The sequence below is a fragment of the Xenopus tropicalis genome, chromosome 5, assembly GCF_000004195.4.
Source record: "Xenopus tropicalis strain Nigerian chromosome 5, UCB_Xtro_10.0, whole genome shotgun sequence".
NCBI classification, from domain to species: Eukaryota; Metazoa; Chordata; class Amphibia; order Anura; family Pipidae; genus Xenopus; species Xenopus tropicalis.
Window position 1 is genome coordinate 6,153,592 of NC_030681.2, and position 24,426 is coordinate 6,178,017.

At 49.4% G+C, this 24,426-nt stretch overlaps 1 protein-coding gene across 1 annotated transcript in view; it reads right to left on the minus strand.

The window, feature by feature from the left end:
- The window catches only part of alk (ALK receptor tyrosine kinase), a 185,870-nt gene that overhangs the window by 21,332 nt on the left and 140,112 nt on the right, over positions 1–24,426 (minus strand). The window contains exons 5-11 of the mRNA XM_031902225.1: positions 16,921–17,052; positions 11,819–11,926; positions 10,976–11,076; positions 7,181–7,350; positions 6,578–6,687; positions 6,030–6,176; positions 2,689–2,842 (exon numbers count right to left, since the gene is read on the minus strand). Coding sequence (XP_031758085.1) covers positions 2,689–2,842; positions 6,030–6,176; positions 6,578–6,687; positions 7,181–7,350; positions 10,976–11,076; positions 11,819–11,926; positions 16,921–17,052 — 922 coding nt within the window. The remainder of the gene's footprint in view (positions 1–2,688; positions 2,843–6,029; positions 6,177–6,577; positions 6,688–7,180; positions 7,351–10,975; positions 11,077–11,818; positions 11,927–16,920; positions 17,053–24,426) is intronic.

Genomic DNA, 24,426 nt, shown 5'->3' on the forward strand with positions numbered 1-24,426 from the left:
TTCTTTCAGCTCTTCTAGCACATTGTTTCTGTTGCTGTTCCTCAGAGCTACTCTGAGCCAATGGGGCTTTGTGTCTCTGAGACTCTCACCTGATGGGGACAGTAGGACAAGATGGAGACAGTAGGGCAAGATGGAGGCAGTAGGACAAGATGGAGACAGTAGGGCAAGATGGAGGCAGTAGGGCAAGATTGAGACAGTAGGGCAAGATGGAGACAGTAGGACAAGATGGAGACAGCAGGGCAAGATGGAGACAGTAGGACAAGATAGAGATAGTAGGGCAAGATGGAGACAGTAGGACAAAATAGAGACAGTAGGGCAAGATGGAGACAGTCGGGCAAGATGGAGACAGTAGGGCAAGATGGGAAGTAGGGCAAGAGTAGGGCAAGATGGAGACAGTAGGGCAAGATGGAGACAGTAGGGCAAGATGGAGACAGTAGGACAAGATGGAGACAGTAGGGCAGGATGGAGACAGTAGGGCAAGATGGAGACAGTAGGGCAAGATGGAGACAGTAGGACAAGATAGAGACAGTAGGGCAAGATGGAGGCAGTAGGACAAGATGGAGGCAGTAGGACAAGATGGAGACAGTAGGGCAAGATGGAGACAGTAGGGCAAGATGGAAACAGTAGGGAAAGATGGAGACAGTAGGGCAAGATGGAGACAGTAGGGCAAGATGGGGACAGTAGGGCAAGATGGGGACAGTAGGGCAAGATGGGGACAGTAGGACAAGATGGAGACAGTAGGGCAAGATGGGGACAGTAGGGCAAGATGGGGACAGTAGGGCAAGATGGAGACAGTAGGACAAGATGGAGACAGTAGGGCAAGATGGGGACAGTAGGACAAGATGAAGACAGTAGGGAAAGTTGGAGACAGTAGGGAAAGTTGGAGACAGTAGGACAAGTTGGAGACAGTAGGACAAGATGGAGACAGTAGGGAAAGTTGGAGACAGTAGGGAAAGTTGGAGACAGTAGGACAAGATGGAGACAGTAGGGCAATTTGGAGACAGTAGGACAAGTTGGAGACAGTAGGACAAGTTGGAGACAGTAGGGCAAGATGGAGACAGTAGGGCAAGATGGAGACAGTAGGACAAGTTGGAGACAGTAGGACAAGTTGGAGACAGTAGGGCAATAGGTAAAAATAGAGACAGTAGGGGAAGATGAAATAGTAGGGCAGATGGCAAGAAAAATAAAGTAGGGCAAAGGGTTGTCATATGCTCTGGGAGTTGTAGTTTAATTGCAGCTAAAGGGCCATAGTGTCTTACATTCCATAAAGGAGCCTAAACTATAAGGCATTTAGCTCACAGACTGCAAGAAATGATCTCTTTATATAAAAGAAGAATGTTTTTTACAATTCACAGGAACCAATCAGGGTGCTCATTCCTGGGGAGCAGAAAGGGTAGGATGGATATAAATACCCCAGGTGGATAGAATGATTGCAGTATAATTATAGCACTTAAGAGGACTGTAACCAGTAAGGCAGGGGTAAGGGGTATAGAGCCCAACTGTAGATCCACCAGAGAACTTGCCGGAGCCCCACCAGCCTGGCTAATGGCCAATGTATGAGGGTTTGCTGAGCACCTGTGTTAGTACCAAGTCACATTATATCTCAGAGAAATGCATTGGGGATTTGGAATTGAGATCAGTAGTTCTGACTACTGAAACAACGTTACAGCTGAAGACCAGTGCAATGAAACACAAGGGTTCATGGGAGTTTGGCTGGAGGGGCTCTGGTACGTTGATAGTGCTATATAGATAAGAATTCTAGGGAAAGTTTAGCCTTCTGGGTTAGTTTTGCCTGCGGATAATGAAGGGATGTATCAAGCATTCCCCCCATGTAATTGGCTTGTTCCTCTGATTCCTCAGAATTAACTGGCTTTATAGGGAGGAGATGAAAGACGATATATATATAATAATGTACAATGAAAAGCCGGGATCCTGAGGAACAGCCATCCGTCCTCTGAGAGATCAAAGAGACTCAATTGCTCCGTGTGTTTGATTACAAGGTTAATACATGCCATAGAGCTCCATTATGTTTACATTAGCCCTACTGAAACTGCTCCTGTGTTATTCCTAATGTCATTCCCCTTACACTGAGCCAGACCCTTACTGTGCCACTGAGAAACCAGTAAAACGCCCAGTACAACTCCCAGCACCCCCTCATAGCCTTTAGCTGTTGGTAGCTGTTATGTTCAATAAAAAGAAAAGGGCACAAGTTGGACTCATGTAAAGTGTTACTGTCTCCATCTTGCCCTACTGTCTCCATCTTGCCCTACTGTCTCCATCTTGCCCTACTGTCTCCATCTTGTCCTACTGTCTCCATCTTGCCCTACTGTCTCCATCTTGTCCTACTGTCTCCATCTTGTCCTACTGTCTCCATCTTGCCCTACTGTCTCCATCTTGCCCTACTGTCTCCATATTGTCCTACTGTCTCCATATTGTCCTACTGTCTCCATCTTGCCCTACTGTCTCCATCTTGCCCTACTGTCCCCATATTGTCCTACTGTCTCCATCTTGTCCTACTGTCTCCATCTTGCCCTACTGTCCCCATATTGTCCTACTGTCTCCATCTTGTGAAATTAAACATGTAGGAAGCTCAAGAGGTCCAGCCTAGACTCCAAGCTAAGCAGTAAGATGTAGAACACAAATGCGTGAGGAGTTGCAGAGTAAGTGACAGCACAGAGGGAGTCTCACCTGTATGTGTTGGTTTCTGGAACTCGCCACATCTGCACACCTTTAAGCCCTCCAGTTCCCATCTCTACACTAAAGTTCTTGTAGGTGTCATCACAGAGCTTCTGGCTTGGTCCATAGGGCCCTGTGGCCCCACATGTAGTGAAATGCCAATAACCTACAAATCAAAACACTGATCAACACAAACATTTATGTACCGTAACTAGGGATGGGGCTTGTACCGTAATTATTGGCAAAAAATGAGATCATTGTGGTTGATTAGATTTATGACTGGTACAGTAACTGTGTGTGTCTAGCGAGGGGTTTATTCAGAGGCAACAAGTGGAACTTGAAGTTTGTTCTTTTGTAACATTTATTTGCCAAAAGTCTTTTATACCAGAACAAGACCAACAGCTTTTATCACAAAAAGATGGAGACAGTAGGAGAATATGAAGTCAGTAAGAAAAGATGGAGACAGTAGGGCAAGATGGAGGCAGTAGGGCAAGATGGAGACAGTAGGGCAAGATGGAGACAGTAAGGGAAGATGGAGACAGTAGGGCAAGATGGAGACAGTAGGACAAGATGGAGGCAGTAGGACAAGATGGACAGTAGGGCAAGATGGAGACAGTAGGAGAATATGAAGTCAGTAAGACAAGATGGAGACAGTAGGGCAAGATGGAGGCAGTAGGGCAAGATGGAGACAGTAGGGCAAGATGGTGACAGTAGGGCAAGATGGAGACAGTAGGACAAGATGGAGACTGTAGGACAAGATGGACAGTAGGGCAAGATGGAGACAGTAGGACAAGATGGAGACAGTAGAACAAGATGGAGACAGTAGGACAAGATGGAGACAGTAGGAAAAGATGGAGACAGTAGGGAAAGATGGAGACAGTAAGACAAGATAGAGACAGTAGGGCAAGCTGGAGACAGTAGGACAAAATGGAGACAGTAGGAGAAGATTAGGAAAGGAGCCAGGGTAAAGAGTAGAGCAAGATAGGAACATATGGATATGACAGAGGCATTAAGGAGAGACAGAGGCAGTAGGACAGGTTTAGACCAGTGATCCCCAACCAGTGGCTCAGGGCAACATGTTGCTCCCCAACCCCTTGGACGTTGCTCTCAGTGCCCCCAAACCAGGGAGTTATTTTTGAATTCCTGACTTGGGGGCAAGTTTAGGTTGAATAAAAACAAGATTTCCTACCAAATAAAGCCCCTGTAAGCTGATAGGGTGCATAGAGGCCCCTAATAGCCAATCACAGCCCTTATTTGGCTCCTCCATGAACTTTTATGGTGCTTGTGTTGCTCCCCAAGTCTTTTTACATTTGACTGTGACTCCTGAGTAGGAAAGGTTGGGGACACAATGCAGTTTGCCCATTACAATATACACAGTTTAGATTGTAAGCTCCGGTGGGACAGGGCTAATGAATGAGCTGGGTAAGTAAAAGATGAGGGAATATCTGCTGTGTGTATCTGGCTCCCCCCGCAGCTCACCCAACATGGTATGTCCCGTACAGCAAACTGAGCCCCTGGCAGGTACACGCGGGAGAGAGCAGGAGCTTACACTCTAGCGGGAGGGGCTGCGGCAGGACTATACATTGTGCGTTTGGATTGGAGCCCTTCCATTCCCCTCTGCTGATCAATGAGCTCTCTGATTGCAAAGGGTTGGGCAATATCTCACAAGTGAAGCCCAAAATGAGACAGAAGAAGTGACAGTTGCTTAATTGGTGAATAATTTAAGGCTCGTCCCTTCCCTTTGGCCGCTGATCTCACACTTAATGGGAGAGGCTCGTTAGCAACGCCAGGCGGAACCCTGACACTACCAATAATAAAAAATGAAGACCAATTGCAAATTGTATATTACTCTCTATATCATACTAATAGTTAATTCAAAGGGGAACGACCCCTTTTAACCCTTTTAGTGTTCTGGGTTTGTCCTTCACACAGACACAGGCACCGCGTAGCCCATCGAGATCAAAGAAAATCAGTATTAAAAGGGTTAAGTTTGCTGGTTTGTCACAGACACCGTCCCTTTAACTTTCTGCAGCATCCAGTTGTGATTTGAAATTGTTTCCCTTGTTGCTATGTTCCTGCAACCCCTAGCAACCAACCGGCAGCACGGAGGGCAGAAAGACAGCTAATGGAGAATACAAATCGAGTGTTCCTAGGTGTTTTGGTTGCTGTGGCCACTAACTCTAGCAACTACATCTTATATTAAAAAGGCTGAAAGTAAAGGCAAAGTATATAAAATATAAAACAAATAATGAGTTTTTGGGTGAATCCCAAGCGTGCCTGTCCCCTGGGAGTGCGTCACCGAGTTGTTCCCCGGGGAGGGGTAATTGGGGAGGGTAATACCAGCTGCACACACACACATTTAGTGGCTAAACGAGCACCGTGCCGAGCTGCCGGGCCTAATTATTTGCACTGAATCCCAGCGGGGAGACTTCAGCTTCACACTCAATAGTCTGTAATGATTTTATTTTGCCTTTAATTGAGGAAACTCAACCAGAGAATCAATGTGACTCTAGGGGTTCAGCCCCCATTGTCATGATAATATTGGGGGTCTCTTTCTCCCAGGATGATAACTAGAGAAAGCGGCGCTGCCGGGGCTCCACGGTACCAAAGGCAGAAATCAGCGATTCCCCAAGGCCTGAGTCTGATCCCTGCACCCCCCGTCAGCTCCGAGGGGCTCCCCGATCCATAGAGATTTGTGTCGGCAGGTTTTATCCAATAGAACCAGCAATCTGTCTCCCAGTATTGTGCCCATAATGGGGCAAGAAATCCTTGTACTGAGCAATATCTCTGTATGTCTGTCAGTAGCAGGACAGGAACAGTGGCAGAGCTCAGGGGGGTCTTTAGGGGGGCCAAAAAGAGGTGATTGCCATGGCGCCAACAGAGCAGCATGTGTAGCATGGAATATTGGGAGTCAGGGGGGGGTGGAAAAATCGAAAAAGATTGTACAGTAGAACAAGATGGAGGAAATACACCAAGATGCCAACAGTAAGGTTCTAAGATAAAAGATAACAGAAGTATAGATAGAAACAGCAGCTCTAGATACATACACAGAGACAACATGGAGGCAGCAGGGCTAAACAGAAACAGAAGGACAAGATGGAGACTGTAGGGCAAGATGGGGACAGTAGGGCAAGATGGAGACAGAAGGATAAAATGGAGACAGTGGAACAAGATGGAGACAGTAGGGCAAGATGTCTCCAAAAAAACTTGTAGAGCAGCAACAACTTATAGGTTGGCCACCTTACTCAATATACAAATAAGTGCCGAGGCCTCAGAACAGAACTTTCCAAAGGTCCAGCCAAGGTCCCTGTAACATCCCCTCTGTACATATAACACTTGGGTTGGGCCCTTACCTGCCCCCGCGCTGCTGGGGTGGAGACCTGAGTTCAGATCTTCTTCCTGCTCATCCCCCTCAGTGTCGTTGAGCCTCTGGTTGCTGCTCTCCATTAGGAGGTTGCTGGAAAGGTACGAGACCGTTTGCAAGGGCAGCTCCCCATTACCTGCAGGAATTAATTGCCCTGTTAATAGCAAGGCAGGAGTTATGGCGCTGAGCTGATGTATGACGTGCCCAGCCGGCCAATAGCATAATGGCTTTAACTCACTCAGGGACGAGGCCATTTCTGTTCCATTAGAGCTTGGCAGCGGCAGATGGGGGCAATACAGTCAGACAAAGTGGCCCATTAATAGCCGGCCAATAGGGAGGGGATCAGAGGCCTCTATAGTGATTCTGTTGGCTTCTACCTTTGCCTCTCCTTATCTCTCCTTTAAGCTTCGGTTTATATAGGGTTAAATTAACCCCCCCCGCACCCTTACACCCTGTCATTACCCGACCCTTCCAATCCCATAACACATAATAGTATAACCAATAGGAAATGAACACGGCCGCATCGTATGTACTTACTTGTTAGGTAACAGCCCAGGCTCAGCGACACGTTGTCAAAGGCAATAATAGAATCCGACTCCTGGGCCCACGATGTGTGGATCTCCAGCCAGAACCTGTGGGAACGAAACCTTCAGCCCGTCATCCATCACTGTCCCTATATATTAGGTACCTACCTAGTGCTACCAACCCCTATTTCTGTAGGGAAATGAGAGCAGGGCAGGCAGTAACCCTCCCAACACTTTCCCCTGTCTCTGCCCCTATATATTAGGTACCTACCTAGTGCTACCAACCCCTATTTCTGTAGGGAAATGAGAGCAGAGCAGGCAGTAACCATTCCAACACTTTCCCCTGTCTCTGCCCCTATATATTAGGTACCTACCTAGTGCTACCAACCCCTATTTCTGTAGGGAAATGAGAGCAGGGCAGGCAGTAACCCTTCCAACACTTTCCCCTGTATCTGCCCCTATATATTAAGTACCTACCTAGTGCTACCAACCCCTATTTCTGTAGGGAAATGAGAGCAGGGCAGGCAGTAACCCTTCCAACACTTTCCCCTGTCTCTGCCCCTATATATTAGGTACCTATCTAGTACTGTGGGTGCATTGGGAAACAGACACTTACCTCTCCATGACATCCTTAAGATAGAGCACAATGTGCTGCCAAACCCCCAAACCTTCCCCGTTCTCAAAGCTCCAGAGGGGCCGGGTCCGCACCTTCCCTGTTTTATTATCAACAAGCAGCACGGAGATGTTCCCGAGCAGAAATCCCTTCAGCAGGAATGACATCCGTAGCTGAACAAAATAAAGAAGAAGGACAGCCAAGTTAGACCTGGGTTCCTCCATCTTGTTGTTCCTGATCAGCATGGGAAGATATCTTTCTGGCCTTGGTCATGTGACTTCCTGGTGCCAGTGGCACTGCACGTGCTCAGTAAGCTCGGGTCGGCCACAGATGCTCATTGGAAGACTAAATTCCAAGAACCTTACAATATACATTCATTACACACAGGTTATGTGTCGGTGTAATTTGTACTGAAAGCAGGGTCTGTGGGGCTGATTATATTCTGTGCATTGCTGGTTCTGACTCAATAACAGAAATAGAATTTTTTGGGTGTAGTTGCCCTTTAAAGCAATGCTGGGAATGGGGGGGGCGGATACATGGCGGATACACGGACGCAGCACATCTGGGATAATGAGTTCTGGCCGGAGCGGCCGATCTGCTGAAGCAGCAGCCACAAATCTGACTCTTCTGCCCTTGGAGCCGGAGAGGCTTTGCCTTCCCTGCACTCTGTCCCCTAACGGGAGCCAATAAGAGTGGGCGCTGGGAGGGGGGCCCTGGCAATGGGGGGGCATGTGTGGAACGTTCTGTATCAGGGCTACGGCCGGGGAATAATGGCAGATAATAACACGGCACAGAGATGCCCCCTGTCATTAGCATTTGTATCAGGTGCTGACATGTTCCGCAGCGCAGTATAGAACATTCCCAGGCTGCACGGGGGGGTCATACCGCCTTTCTCTCTTACCTATCTATCTATCTATCATCTATCAATCTATCTATCTATCTATCATCTATCAATCTATCTATCTATCTATCAATCTATCTATCTATCATCTATCAATCTATCTATCTGTCTATCTGTTTGTTTATCATCTATTGCCCAATCTCTCTATCTTTCTATATATATATATATATATATATATATATATATATCATCTGTCTATCTATCCATCTTTCTATTTATATATATCATATGTCTATCTATCTATCTATTGATCTATCTTTCTATTATCTATCTATCATCTATTGTCCAGTCTCTCTACCTTTCTATCTATCTATCATATATCTATCTGTCTGTCTATCTATCTATCTATCTGTCTGATCTACCTTACTACTATCTATCTATCTATCTATCTGTCTGTCATCTATTGCCCAATCTCTCTACCTTTCTATCTATCTATCATATATCTATCTGTCTGTCTATCTATCTATCTATCTATCTATCTATCTGTCTGTCTGTCTGTCTGTCTATCTATCTATCCATCTATCTATCTATCTATCATCTATCTATCTATTATCTATCTATCTATCTATCATCTATCTATCTATCTATATATCTATCTATCTATCTATCTATCATCTATCTATCTATCATCTATCTATCTATCTATATATCTATCTATCTATCTCTCTATCTATCATCTATCTGTCTGTCTGTCTGTGTATCTATCTATCTATCTATCTATCTATCTATCATCTATCTATATATTATCTATCTATCTATCTATCATCTATCTATCTAGGCGTCTGTTTATCCCCCTCTTTTCATTCTATCTACCCTCATACCATCTACCTTTAGCCAATCAGCTTTTTGCCTGATGTGCTCCATGTGGCTGAAGGGGGTGTGGCTTAGGGGTAGATAAGAGGACTCAGCAGGTGGGGCAATAACTAAGTACATGAGGGCAGGGGATGCTGGGAGTTGTACATCTCCTGTAGGAGGAGCCTTGGGGTACAACTCTGCTCTGACCCCCATTTAATCCTTCTTTTTGGTTCCGTTCTTCTCATCCCTGGCCGGGCAGGTACATCATTTGTATTCAGAAAAATGAAGACCAACTGCAGGGCTGCCGCATTGAGCAGCGCATCTATCTGGCAGTTACCTTTCCCTTTAATCCAGGATGGAGCAGTGTTTGGGGAAAGGATTAACGGCCGTTTTTATGAGGGTGCAGAAGAGCTTGCAATCGATTGGAAGCACAGAAATACTTAAAGGGACAGTCGACTAGAAACTTCCACGTTGGTGATGTGATTCTGTTTAACATTCACAATTGCCCTTTTTCCCCCCGTTACTTGGGAAGGGGGGCAATTGGGTTATGCGGCTGCCACTATTCCCTTTCTAACAAACAGCAGCAGTCCTGCCTCGCTTTACGGCAGAGGTTCTACACAAACTAATGGAATGTGTCAGAGACACAACCCCCCCGGGCTCCGAGAAGGATCCAAATCATTTCTATCTGCAAAGTTCAGTGAGATTCTTAATTGGTTTAATTGGTTTTCTCATTACTTATCTGCTAATACCCTGCCCGGGGCTAACTGCCCAACATCCTACCCAGCGATCCGGGCACAGCTGCTATTTATCTGCTGGGAAGGAAAGTGTCCTCTCCTCATCCTCCTCTTCCTCCCTAATTCCTTGCCCTTCTGTCTAATTATTATTAAAGGCTCTAATTAAACCCAACAATAGCAGCAGCCTCGTAATAACCTCTCTCTGTCTGTTATCTACTGACTCCATATTCCCTGACACTGCAGCAACCGAACCCCCCCACCCTGCAAGCAGGATATGGGGGGCTGCCTTTATATGGGCACAGAACCCCTCAGTGACTGCTAATATCCTTATCATTTACAGTAGGGGGTACATTATCCCTTATAATACATGAGTGATACTCAGAGTTCCCTGTATAACTCAGCCTGCAGACTTGTGCCTTTATATGGGCACAGAACCCCTCAGTGACTGCTAATATCCTTATCATTTACAGTAGGGGGTACATTATCCCTTATAATACATGAGTGATACTCAGAGTTCCCTGTATAACTCAGCCTGCAGCCTTGTGCCTTTATATGGGGGGCACAGAACCCCTCAGTGACTGCTAATATCCTTATCATTTACAGTAGGGGGTACATTATCCCTTATAATACATGAGTGATACTCAGAGTTCCCTGTATAACTCAGCCTGCAGCCTTGTGCCTTTATATGGGGGCACAGAACCCCTCAGTGACTGCTAATATCCTTATCATTTACAGTAGGGGGTACAGTATCCCTTATAATACATGAGTGATACTCAGAGTTCCCTGTATAACTCAGCCTGCAGCCTTGTGCCTTTATATGGGGGGCACAGAACCCCTCAGTGACTGCTAATATCCTTATCATTTACAGTAGGGGGTACAGTATCCCTTATAATACATGAGTGATACTCAGAGTTCCCTGTATAACTCAGCCTGCAGCCTTGTGCCTTTATATGGGCACAGAACCCCTCAGTGACTGCTAATATCCTTATCATTTACAGTAGGGGGTACATACTATTATAGTTTCCATATTCCCTCTTCTCCTTTTCAATGCTATTACCCATTTTAAGAAGTCTATCACTAAATTTCCTAACCCCCACGTTCATGATTCTGAATCTGCTAAAGCCCAATTATCACGTCCCCATTAAGTGCCCCCAAGGGAGCAATAAGGGTTATTGCCCTCAGTCAGTGATACAGAGAGAGAGAGAAATGTGAGTCGGTATCACAGGTTCTACAGAACCCCCTGGGGAATTGCAGACTTTAATTACACGACTGCTTTGTGCTTGGCTTTAATTTGCCCTACAGAAGAGAAGTGACCCGAGAGCAGAGGCCGGGTCTGGGCAGCAGGAGGGGCACTGAGGGGGCACTTACCTCACACGAGGAGTTCTTGAGGGGCGCAGGGAACAGGACACTGCTCAGGACGTCCCTCGCCGCAGACTTGGAGTTACTGACATTCAGGTACAGCACCGAGCCTGCGGAACAGCAACATTAACCCCTGTGTTATACCTGCAAACATAGGGATTCCCCTGTACTAAGCACAATTCAGCAGGAACAGCCCCCTACGTTTGCTCATAGCCTGTACAGAGAGATACCATAAAACTATGGCACATAGGGATTCCCCTGTACTAAGCACAATTCAGCAGGAACAGCCCCCTAAGTTTGCTCATAGCCTGTACAGAGAGATACCATAAAACTATGGCACATAGGGATTCCCCTGTACTAAGCACAATTCAGCAGGAACAGCCCCCTAAGCTTGCTCATAGCCTGTACAGAGAGATACCATAACACTATGGCACATAGGGATTCCCCTGTACTAAGCACAATTCAGCAGGAACAGCCCCTTCCGTTTGCCTTTACAGAGAGATACCATATAGAAACACAAGTCAGGGCAATTTACAATATCATGAATATATTGCAGTTTATCTCTAGTTGTGTCAGGTTTATAAATTGAAGGCTTTGCCCACTACTGACCCATGACCCAGTTTGCCCCCCAGTGAGGAGCTTACGGTTTATACAGCCCCGGGGCAGAACTCACGTCCCAGAATTTGCTTAAATGTCTCCAGTAACCGTCTGGGCTGTGATTAATAACAACACTGTGACTCTGAAATTCTAAATTACATTTTCTGTTACTCACATTAATCATAATAAGCTGCACTGATTGGCCAGAGAGGGAGAGCTGTGTGCGATACAAATTCCTTCCCAATATCCACTTACCTGGCGACTTCCCTACAGAACCGACTTGCCACCGAGAATTCAAGTGATCCAGCGCCCATCCGCAACTGCCCTCCTCAAACATACAGTAAAATCCAGGGGGCAGATTCCCTGTGGAGCAAATTAGAAAAAAAGTTATATGGTACCTAATATATAGGGGCAGAGACAGGGGAAAGTGTTGGAAGGGTTACTGCCTGCCCTGCTCTCATTTCCCTACAGAAATAGGGGTTGGTAGCACTAGGTAGGTACCTAATATATAGGGGCAGAGACAGGGGAAAGTGTTGGAAGGGTTACTGCCTGCCCTGCTCTCATTTCCCTACAGAAATAGGGGTTGGTAGCACTAGGTAGGTACCTAATATATAGGGGCAGAGACAGGGGAAAGTGTTGGAAGGGTTACTGCCTGCCCTGCTCTCATTTCCCTACAGAAATAGGGGTTGGTAGCACTAGGTAGGTACCTAATATATAGGGGCAGAGACAGGGGAAAGTGTTGGAAGGGTTACTGCCTGCCCTGCTCTCATTTCCCTACAGAAATAGGGGTTGGTAGCACTAGGTAGGTACCTAATATATAGGGGCAGAGACAGGGGAAAGTGTTGGAAGGGTTACTGCCTGCCCTGCTCTCATTTCCCTACAGAAATAGGGGTTGGTAGCACTAGGTAGGTACCTAATATATAGGGGCAGAGACAGGGGAAAGTGTTGGAAGGGTTACTGCCTGCCCTGCTCTCATTTCCCTACAGAAATAGGGGTTGGTAGCACTAGGTAGGTACCTAATATATAGGGGCAGAGACAGGGGAAAGTGTTGGAAGGGTTACTGCCTGCCCTGCTCTCATTTCCCTACAGAAATAGGGGTTGGTAGCACTAGGTAGGTACCTAATATATAGGGGCAGAGACAGGGGAAAGTGTTGGGAGGGCTCGGCTCTCACTATATCACAGTCGGGATTATCTGTATCAGTAGAAGGTCACTTCCCTGCACCCCCACTCGCTGCTAATGAACGGCAGCTTAAAAAGCAACATTTTAGCTGCAGTCGCATCTCAGTCGATATTCCTTATAGATCGGCCATTTGTGTAAGTGAGGAAGCGCCGAGCCCCCCCCGCTGTGTCACTTTCGGGTGGAATCTTAGAGTCGTCTTTCTGTCTCAATTTAAATGCAATTAAAGGGCAAATCTCTCCTATTGAGAAGAACACATGCCATAAAGAAACGATTTCCTAACGTACAGCGCTGCAGGATATGTTGGTGCTACATAGAAGATAATATTATTGTTCATTTTCTAAACATCTCCCTTTCTGATGTTGGGGATCAGGCTCACAGTCGGGGTTCCATCCCACAGGGGGTCAGTTGGGTTGCCCCTCCCTTGCTGCTATAACTGCCCCTGCCCTTCTGGGAAGGTTCCCACTAGATGGTGGGACAGTGTTGCTGGGAGTTGGTCCCATTTAGCCACAAGGGCATTAGTGAGGTTGGGCAGTGATGTTGGGGATCAGGCTCACAGTCGGGGTTCCATCCCACAGGGGGTCAGTTGGGTTGCCCCTCCCCTTGCTGCTATAACTGCCCCTACCCTTCTGGGAAGGTTCCCACTAGATGGTGGGACAGTGTTGCTGGGAGTTGCTCCCATTCAGCCACAAGGGCATTAGTGAGGTTGGGCAGTGATTTTGGGGGTCAGGCTCACAGTCGGGGTTCCATCCCACAGGGGTTCAGTTGGGGTCAGTGTAAGAACAATGGCCGCCCAGGCAAGGCTGAAGCTGCCCAGTGAAGCAGTAACTCATAGCAGTTTGGGGAAATCAAAGGAGGCAACTGGACTTGCTGAGTTCTCCTGAGAACTTTCTATCACTTGCCCGAGTGGCTTTGCTTATAGAGATAATGGGGATTTACTGCTTTTTTTGGGGGGGGCAAAGGGAAAATTTACCCAACAGTTTCAATTGGTCCCACCCAGTGGCGCAACTTGGTCACGCCGGACCCCCCTGCAGAAAAATATTTTAATATTTTTGCCTGAGGCAACCAGTCCCTCCTCCCCCTTCTGGCCCTGATCATGCTGGGATATATATAAGGTAGGAGAGGGGGTGGGGGGGTACAGCAGACCCCGCAGTCTCGGCCCCATTGCTGCCCAGGCCTCCCCACGACTATGGGGTCTGCCATATAGTTGCCCCACTGGGTCCCACTATCTGACAGCTGCACATTTCTGCTCCCAGCGATACATTTATACTGACTGACTTCCCCTTTAATCCACGTGGGGCCAAGCCTGGGCCTCATTCCCTTAATGCCAAACAGCCGGCACTTTCCCTCCCTTTCCCTCCTGCTCCAATCCCTGCTCCAATCCCTGCTCATCTCTGCTCCAATCTCTGCTCCAATCCCTGCTCATCTCTGCTCCAATCCCTGCTCATCTCTGCTCCAATCCCTGCTCATCTCTGCTCCAATCCCTGCTCATCTCTGCTCCAATCCCTGCTCATCTCTGCTCCAATCCCTGCTGCAATCTCTGCTCCAATCTCTGCTCCAATCCCTGCTCCAATCTCTGCTCCAATCCCTGCTCATCTCTGCTCCAATCCCTGCTCCAATCTCTGCTCCAATCCCTGCTCATCTCTGCTCCAATCCCTGCTCCAATCTCTGCTCCAATCCCTGCTCATCTCTGCTCCAATCCCTGCTGCAATCTCTGCTCCAATCTCTGCTCCAATCCCTGCTCCAATCTCTGCTCCAATCCCTGCTCATCTCTGCTCCAATCCCTGCTCATCTCTGCTCCAATCCCTGCTCATCCCTGCTCCAATCCCTGCTCCAATCCCTGCTCCAATCCCTGCTCATCTCTGCTCCAATCCCTGCTCCAATCCCTGCTCATCTCTGCTCCAATCCCTGCTCATCTCTGCTCCAATCCCTGCTCCAATCTCTGCTCCAATCCCTGCTCCAATCCCTGCTCATCTCTGCTCCAATCCCTGCTCATCTCTGCTCCAATCCCTGCTCCAATCCCTGCTCCAATCCCTGCTCCAATCCCTGCTCATCTCTGCTCCAATCCCTGCTCATCTCTGCATGAAGTATATTTACTGTGCAACGTGGGGCCCCAGGGCCCGGCATTTCCCTTGGGGAGCGGCCGACCTCTCTACCTGACTTGGTTCCTTTATAGAAAGTTGACATTTACAATTATAAGCTTGGCTAACCCCGGTAATTCCTGGCCGCGGAACCTCTTGGGCGCAGCGCAGGTGAAAGGAGAGATTGGCCGAGCGTGACTATTAATATTAACGCACTCTGATAGGTGCGCGGCCCCACTGGCCCCCACAGGCCCCCTACAGCCCCATTCCCCTTCCCTTACAGCCTGAAATACATTCTATTTACCTTAAAGGGCTTCTTCCTTCAACAAACAGGTTTTTGGCTCTAAATACTCTCTGCACTGCTGCTTCTGACTCCTGAAACAATGGCAGCTGATTAACAGCTACACATAACTATAAACCCAGTGAGAATGAGGAATGAATGGATATTGGGGAGTTGTATCAGGAGTCAGAACCAGCAGTGCAGGGAAGGGAAAGGGACAGACACAGTGACAGTTACACATAACTATAAACCCAGTGAGAATGAGGAATGAATGGATATTGGGGAGTTGTATCAGGAGTCAGAACCAGCAGTGCAGGGAAGGGAAAGGGACAGACACAGTGACAGTTACACATAACTATAAACCCAGTGAGAATGAGGGATGAATGGATATTGGGGAGTTGTATCAGGAGTCAGAACCAGCAGTGCAGGGAAGGGAAAGGGACAGACACAGTGACAGTTACACATAACTATAAACCCAGTGAGAATGAGGAATGAATGGGTATTGGGGAGTTGTATCAGGAGTCAGAACCAGCAGTGCAGGGAAGGGAAAGGGACAGACACAGTGACAGTTACACATAACTATAAACCCAGTGAGAATGAGGGATGAATGGATATTGGGGAGTTGTATCAGGAGTCAGAACCAGCAGTGCAGGGAAGGGAAAGGGACAGACACAGTGACAGTTACACATAACTATAAACCCAGTGAGAATGAGGAATGAATGGATATTGGGGAGTTGTATCAGGAGTCAGAACCAGCAGTGCAGGGAAAGGGACAGACACAGTGACAGTTACACATAACTATAAACCCAGTGAGAATGAGGAATGAATGGATATTGGGGAGTTGTATCAGGAGTCAGAACCAGCAGTGCAGGGAAGGGAAAGGGACAGACACAGTGACAGTTACACATAACTATAAACCCAGTGAGAATGAGGAATGAATGGGTATTGGGGAGTTGTATCAGGAGTCAGAACCAGCAGTGCAGGGAAGGGAAAGGGACAGACACAGTGACAGTTACACATAACTATAAACCCAGTGAGAATGAGGAATGAATGGATATTGGGGAGTTGTATCAGGAGTCAGAACCAGCAGTGCAGGGAAGGGAAAGGGACAGACACAGTGACAGTTACACATAACTATAAACCCAGTGAGAATGAGGAATGAATGGATATTGGGGAGTTGTATCAGGAGTCAGAACCAGCAGTGCAGAGAAGGGAAAGGGACAGACACAGTGACAGTTACACATAACTATAAACCCAGTGAGAATGAGGAATGAATGGATATTGGGGAGTTGTATCAGGAGTCAGAACCAGCAGTGCAGAGAAGGGAAAGGGACAGACACAGTGACAGTTACACATAACTATAAACCCAGTGAGAATGAGGGATGAATGGGTATTGGGGAGTTGTATCAGGAGTCAGAACCAGCAGTGCAGGGAAGGGAAAGGGACAGACACAGTGACAGTTACACATAACTATAAACCCAGTGAGAATGAGGGATGAATGGGTATTGGGGAGTTGTATCAGGAGTCAGAACCAGCAGTGCAGGGAAGGGAAAGGGACAGACACAGTGACAGTTACACATAACTATAAACCCAGTGAGAATGAGGAATGAATGGGTATTGGGGAGTTGTATCAGGAGTCAGAACCAGCAGTGCCTTTCAGATAAAGGGGAACTAATCCTACTTTATATTGTTTCTAAGCCTGATGATATATACAGAATCACTGCCATAAAGCGAGACGGGACTGTTTCTGGAAAGGAAATAGTCACATGATCAAGAGGAAAGGCCTGCCCCCAATTCAGCCCCACCCACACACACTTACTGCACAGGTCTCCTTCATCCTCCTCTTCTTCGCAGTCGGGAATGAAGTTGCACACTTGGCGCAGTTTGATGGCCATTCCGTTCCTGCAGTTAAACACCCCGTCCAGCGCCATCTTCAGTCCCGACAGGTTTCCTACAGGGAGAATAAAAGAAATTGCTCAGTATGGGGGGTGTGGGGGGTCAGTGATAGGGGCAGCTGGAAGGGTTAAATGGGTGATTCACCTTCCAGTTAACTTTTAGTATGTTATAGAATGACAAATTCTAAACAACTTTTCAATTGGTCTTCATTATTTATTTTTTATAGTTTTTCAACTATTTCCCTTCTTCTTCTGACTCTTTGCAGCTTTCCAATGGGGGTCACTGACCCCGGCAGCCAGACACTTGCTCTACGGTTTTATTGTTATTGTTACTTTTCTTTCTATTTAGATCCTTGCCTATAAATATATCAGTCTCTCATCCAAACCTGGTTGCTAAGGTAGTTTGAACCCTAGCAACCAGATAGCTGCTGAAACTCCAAACCGGAGCGTTATTGAACACAAAGTGAAACAATTACAAAACTACAAATAAAAAATGAAGACCAACTGCAAATTATCCCAGAATATCACTCTCTACATCATACTAATAGTTAACTCAAGGGTGAACAGCCCCTTGAAAGCGATTGGCCCAAAGTGATCAGTAAAGGCGGCCATACACGGTAAGATTTGCTCATGTGGTGAGGTTGCCAAACGACCAATTTTTCCCCTGGCCAATTTCTGGCCAGATATCGGTTGGGGAGGCATGCCTTATTTCATCCCAGAATATTGTAAATCGAATTGGAATTTAAAGGGGAACTAAAGCTCAACAAAGAAATCCTAACCGTCGCTGATTGACTTCCATGCATTTGGTGAAATTTACCAGATGTCTCCACAGATTCGTGAATTTTTTTTTAGCATAGTGACAGATCCGCTCGTTACTATGGGTGGGGTGCGTGGATACAGCAAAATGCAGGGAGTGGCTCTTAATGCGAGAACCCTTGGTGCCTATTGGCGCAACGAATGCAGCAAAAGTTCTGCAACCTTGACTGCAGTTGCAGTAAACTTTCAGTATGTTATAGAAAGGCCAATTCTAAGCAACTTTTCAATTGGTCTTCATTATTTATTTTTGTTTAGTACAGTTTTTGAACTATTTGCCTTCTTCTTCTGACTCTTTGCAGCTTTCAAATGGGGGTCACTGACCCCGGCAGCCAAACCCTATTGCTCTGTGAGGCTCCAGTTTTATTGTTATTGTTACTTTTTATTCCTTATCTTTCTATTCAGCCCCTCCCCTATTCATATACCTGTCTCTCATCCAAACCACTCCCTGGTCGCTAAGGTAATTTGGACCCTAGCAACTAGATAGCTGCTGAACCTCCAAAAATACAATATGAAAAATACAGAAACCCAAGCTAACAATCTGTTGTCTAATTTCTAGGACAAATAAGTTAAAAACAAACAAGACCAACTGCAACTTTCCCTGGCTCAGTTCCCCCTACGGTGTCCCCCCCATGTCATTCCCAGACAAACACAAAGCATTTCAGCCTCATTATTTATACTGATTTGACTGATTATTCCCATTTCTGAGTTTCGGGGGGGGGGTTGCTGCTATGTGAGTAGGGGGGCAATGGGAGACAGTGGGCCCCAGCCTGGGTGCTGCTGCGGATGGATATGAATGAGTGGGTGCCATTAAAGGGATAAAGCGCGATTAGTCTGATCCTTCCGCCTGCCGTTCGGCAGCTTCTACATCTTGTTCATCTCGGCTTTGGGGAGCTCTTAATCGGCAGAGATTTAATTAGTCGGGCACTTCTGTCTGCTGCTGCCAGCCCAGGATTAATGGGGCGCCGAGCCAAACAAGTCGCTTTGTGTCTCTGCTGCAAATAAAGCCGCCCAACTGCAACCTTCCAACAACTGCACTCATACTATATACACGTCTGTATCAGCTCCCCTTATACGGGGGGGGGGGGGGATACATTTATAGCCCTGGGGCAGTTATTGCCTACACAGGGGGCAGGTGAGTGCAGTTATTACCTACACAGGGGGCAGGTGAGTGCAGTTATTACCTACACAGGGGGCAGGTGAGTGCAGTTATTGCCTACACGGGGGGGCAGGTGAGTGCAGTTATTGCCTACACAGGGGGCAGGTGAGCGCAGTTATTGCCTACACGGGGGGGCAGGTGAGCGCAGTTATTGCCTACACAGGGGGCAGGTGAGTGCAGTTATTACCTACACAGGGGGCAGGTGAGTGCAGTTATTACCTACACGGGGGGCAGGTGAGTGCAGTTATTACCTACACGGGGGGCAGGTGAGTGCAGTTATTACCTACACGGGGGGCAGGTGAGTGCAGTTATTACCTACACAGGGGGCAGGTGAGTGCAGTTATTACCTACACGGGGGGCAGGTGAGTGCAGTTATTACCTACACAGGGGGCAGGTGAGTGCAGTTATTACCTACACGGGGGGGGCAGGTGAGTGCAGTTATTACCTACACAGGGGGCAGGTGAGTGCAGTTATTGCCTACACGGGGGGGCAGGTGAGCGCAGTTATTACCTACACAGGGGGCAGGTGAGCGCAGTTATTGCCTACACGGGGGGGCAGGTGAGCGCAGTTATTACCTACACAGGGGGCAGGTGAGCGCAGTTATTGCCTACACAGGGGGCAGGTGAGTGCAGTTATTACCTACACAGGGGGCAGGTGAGTGCAGTTATTACCTACACGGGGGGCAGGTGAGTGCAGTTATTACCTACACAGGGGGCAGGTGAGTGCAGTTATTGCCTACACGGGGGGGCAGGTGAGCGCAGTTATTACCTACACGGGGGGCAGGTGAGTGCAGTTATTGCCTACACAGGGGGCAGGTGAGCGCAGTTATTGCCTACACGAGGGGCAGGTGAGTGCAGTTATTGCCTACACGGGGGGCAGGTGAGTGCAGTTATTACCTACACGGGGGGGGCAGGTGAGTGCAGTTATTGCCTACACGGGGGGGCAGGTGAGTGCAGTTATTACCTACACGGGGGGGCAGGTGAGTGCAGTTATTACCTACACAGGGGGCAGGTGAGTGCAGTTATTGCCTACACGGGGGGGCAGGTGAGCGCAGTTATTACCTACACAGGGGGCAGGTGAGCGCAGTTATTGCCTACACGGGGGGGCAGGTGAGCGCAGTTATTACCTACACAGGGGGCAGGTGAGCGCAGTTATTGCCTACACGGGGGGCAGGTGAGTGCAGTTATTACCTACACAGGGGGCAGGTGAGTGCAGTTATTACCTACACGGGGGGGCAGGTGAGTGCAGTTATTACCTACACAGGGGGCAGGTGAGTGCAGTTATTGCCTACACGGGGGGGCAGGTGAGCGCAGTTATTACCTACACGGGGGGCAGGTGAGTGCAGTTATTGCCTACACAGGGGGCAGGTGAGCGCAGTTATTGCCTACACGAGGGGCAGGTGAGTGCAGTTATTGCCTACACGGGGGGCAGGTGAGTGCAGTTATTACCTACACGGGGGGGCAGGTGAGTGCAGTTATTGCCTACACGGGGGGGCAGGTGAGTGCAGTTATTGCCTACACGGGGGGGCAGGTGAGTGCAGTTATTGCCTACACGGGGGGGCAGGTGAGCGCAGTTATTACCTACACAGGGGGCAGGTGAGCGCAGTTATTGCCTACACGGGGGGGCAGGTGAGCGCAGTTATTGCCTACACGGGGGGGCAGGTGAGCGCAGTTATTGCCTACACGGGGGGGCAGGTGAGTGCAGTTATTGCCTACACAGGGGGCAGGTGAGCGCAGTTATTACCTACACGGGGGGCAGGTGAGTGCAGTTATTACCTACACGGGGGGGCAGGTGAGTGCAGTTATTGCCTACACGGGGGGGCAGGTGAGTGCAGTTATTGCCTACACAGGGGGCAGGTGAGCGCAGTTATTACCTACACAGGGGGCAGGTGAGTGCAGTTATTGCCTACACGGGGGGGCAGGTGAGCGCAGTTATTGCCTACACGGGGGGGCAGGTGAGTGCAGTTATTGCCTACACAGGGGGCAGGTGAGCGCAGTTATTACCTACACGGGGGGCAGGTGAGTGCAGTTATTACCTACACGGGGGGGCAGGTGAGTGCAGTTATTGCCTACACGGGGGGGCAGGTGAGTGCAGTTATTGCCTACACAGGGGGCAGGTGAGCGCAGTTATTACCTACACAGGGGGCAGGTGAGTGCAGTTATTGCCTACACGGGGGGGCAGGTGAGCGCAGTTATTGCCTACACGGGGGGGCAGGTGAGTGCAGTTATTGCCTACACAGGGGGCAGGTGAGCGCAGTTATTACCTACACGGGGGGCAGGTGAGTGCAGTTATTACCTACATGGGGGGGCAGGTGACTGCAGTTATTGCCTACACGGGGGGGCAGGTGAGTGCAGTTATTGCCTACACGGGGGGGGCAGGTGAGTGCAGTTATTGCCTACACGGGGGGCAGGTGAGCGCAGTTATTACCTACACGGGGGGCAGGTGAGTGCAGTTATTACCTACACGGGGGGGCAGGTGAGCGCAGTTATTACCTACACGGGGGGCAGGTGAGTGCAGTTATTACCTACACGGGGGGGCAGGTGAGTGCAGTTATTACCTACACGGGGGGCAGGTGAGCGCAGTTATTGCCTACACGGGGGGGCAGGTGAGCGCAGTTATTACCTACACGGGGGGGCAGGTGAGCGCAGTTATTGCCTACACGAGGGGCAGGTGAGTGCAGTTATTGCCTACACGGGGGGCAGGTGAGTGCAGTTATTACCTACACGGGGGGGCAGGTGAGTGCAGTTATTGCCTACACGGGGGGGCAGGTGAGTGCAGTTATTGCCTACACAGGGGGCAGGTGAGCGCAGTTATTACCTACACAGGGGGCAGGTGAGCGCAGTTATTGCCTACACGGGGGGGCAGGTGAGCGCAGTTATTGCCTACACGGGGGGGCAGGTGAGTGCAGTTATTGCCTACACAGGGGGCAGGTGAGCGCAGTTATTACCTACACGGGGGGCAGGTGAGTGCAGTTATTACCTACATGGGGGGGCAGGTGAGTGCAGTTATTGCCTACACGGGGGGGCAGGTGAGTGCAGTTATTGCCTACACAGGGGGCAGGTGAGTGCAGTTATTGCCTACACGGGGGGGCAGGTGAGCGCAGTTATTGCCTACACGGGGGGGCAGGTGAGTGCAGTTATTGCCTACACAGGGGGCAGGTGAGCGCAGTTATTACCTACACGGGGGGCAGGTGAGTGCAGTTATTACCTACATGGGGGGGCAGGTGACTGCAGTTATTGCCTACACGGGGGGGCAGGTGACTGCAGTTATTGCCTACACGGGGGGGCAGGTGAGTGCAGTTATTACCTACACGGGGGCAGGTGAGCGCAGTTATTACCTACACGGGGGGCAGGTGAGTGCAGTTATTACCTACACGGGGGGGCAGGTGAGTGCAGTTATTACCTACACGGGGGGCAGGTGAGTGCAGTTATTACCTACACGGGGGGCAGGTGAGTGCAGTTATTGCCTACACGGGGGCAGGTGAGCGAAGTTATTACCTACACGGGGGGCAGGTGAGTGCAGTTATTACCTACACGGGGGGGCAGGTGAGTGCAGTTATTACCTACACGGGGGGCAGGTGAGTGCAGTTATTACCTACACGGGGGGGCAGGTGAGTGCAGTTATTACCTACACGGGGGGGAGGTGAGCGCAGTTATTGCCTACACGGGGGGCAGGTGAGTGCAGTTATTACCTACACGGGGGGCAGGTGAGTGCAGTTATTACCTACACAGGGGGCAGGTGAGTGCAGGTATTGCCTACACGGGGGGCAGGTGAGCGCAGTTATTACCTACACGGGGGGGCAGGTGAGTGCAGTTATTGCCTACACGGGGGGGCAGGTGAGCGCAGTTATTACCTACACGGGGGGCAGGTGAGTGCAGTTATTGCCCACACGGGGGCAGGTGAGCGCAGTTATTACCTACACGGGGGCAGGTGAGTGCAGTTATTACCTACACAGGGGGCAGGTGAGTGCAGTTATTACCTACACAGGGGCAGGTGAGTGCAGTTATTGCCCACACGGGGGCAGGTGAGTGCAGTTATTACCTACACGGGGGGGGCAGGTGAGTGCAGTTATTACCTACACGGGGGGCAGGTGAGCGCAGTTATTACCTACACGGGGGGCAGGTGAGCGCAGTTATTGCCCACATGGGGGCAGGTGAGCGCAGTTATTACCTACACGGGGGGCAGGTGAGTGCAGTTATTACCTACACAGGGGGCAGGTGAGTGCAGTTATTACCTACACAGGGGGCAGGTGAGTGCAGTTATTACCTACACGGGGGGGCAGGTGAGCGCAGTTATTACCTACACGGGGGGGCAGGTGAGTGCAGTTATTACCTACACGGGGGGGCAGGTGAGTGCAGTTATTACCTACACGGGGGGGCAGGTGAGCGCAGTTATTACCTACACGGGGGGGCAGGTGAGTGCAGTTATTACCTACACGGGGGGGCAGGTGAGTGCAGTTATTACCTACACGGGGGCAGGTGAGTACAGTTATTACCTACACGGGGGCAGGTGAGTGCAGTTATTACCTACACGGGGGCAGGTGAGTGCAGTTATTACCTACACAGGGGGCAGGTGAGTGCAGTTATTACCTACACAGGGGGCAGGTGAGTGCAGTTATTGCCCACACGGGGGCAGGTGAGTGCAGTTATTACCTACACGGGGGGGGGGCAGGTGAGTGCAGTTATTACCTACACGGGGGGCAGGTGAGCGCAGTTATTACCTACACGGGGGGCAGGTGAGCGCAGTTATTGCCCACACGGGGGCAGGTGAGCGCAGTTATTACCTACACGGGGGGCAGGTGAGTGCAGTTATTACCTACACAGGGGGCAGGTGAGTGCAGTTATTACCTACACAGGGGGCAGGTGAGTGCAGTTATTACCTACACGGGGGGGCAGGTGAGCGCAGTTATTACCTACACGGGGGGGCAGGTGAGTGCAGTTATTACCTACACGGGGGGGCAGGTGAGCGCAGTTATTACCTACACAGGGGGCAGGTGAGTGCAGTTATTACCTACACAGGGGGCAGGTGAGTGCAGTTATTACCTACACGGGGGGGCAGGTGAGCGCAGTTATTACCTACACGGGGGGGCAGGTGAGTGCAGTTATTACCTACACGGGGGGGCAGGTGAGTGCAGTTATTACCTACACGGGGGGGCAGGTGAGCGCAGTTATTACCTACACGGGGGGGCAGGTGAGTGCAGTTATTACCTACACAGGGGGGGCAGGTGAGTGCAGTTATTACCTACACAGGGGGCAGGTGAGTGCAGTAATTACCTACACGGGGGGGCAGGTGAGTGCAGTTATTACCTACACGGGGGGGCAGGTGAGTGCAGTTATTACCTACACAGGGGGCAGGTGAGTGCAGTTATTACCTACACGGGGGGGCAGGTGAGTGCAGTTATTACCTACACGGGGGCAGGTGAGTACAGTTATTACCTACACAGGGGGCAGGTGAGTGC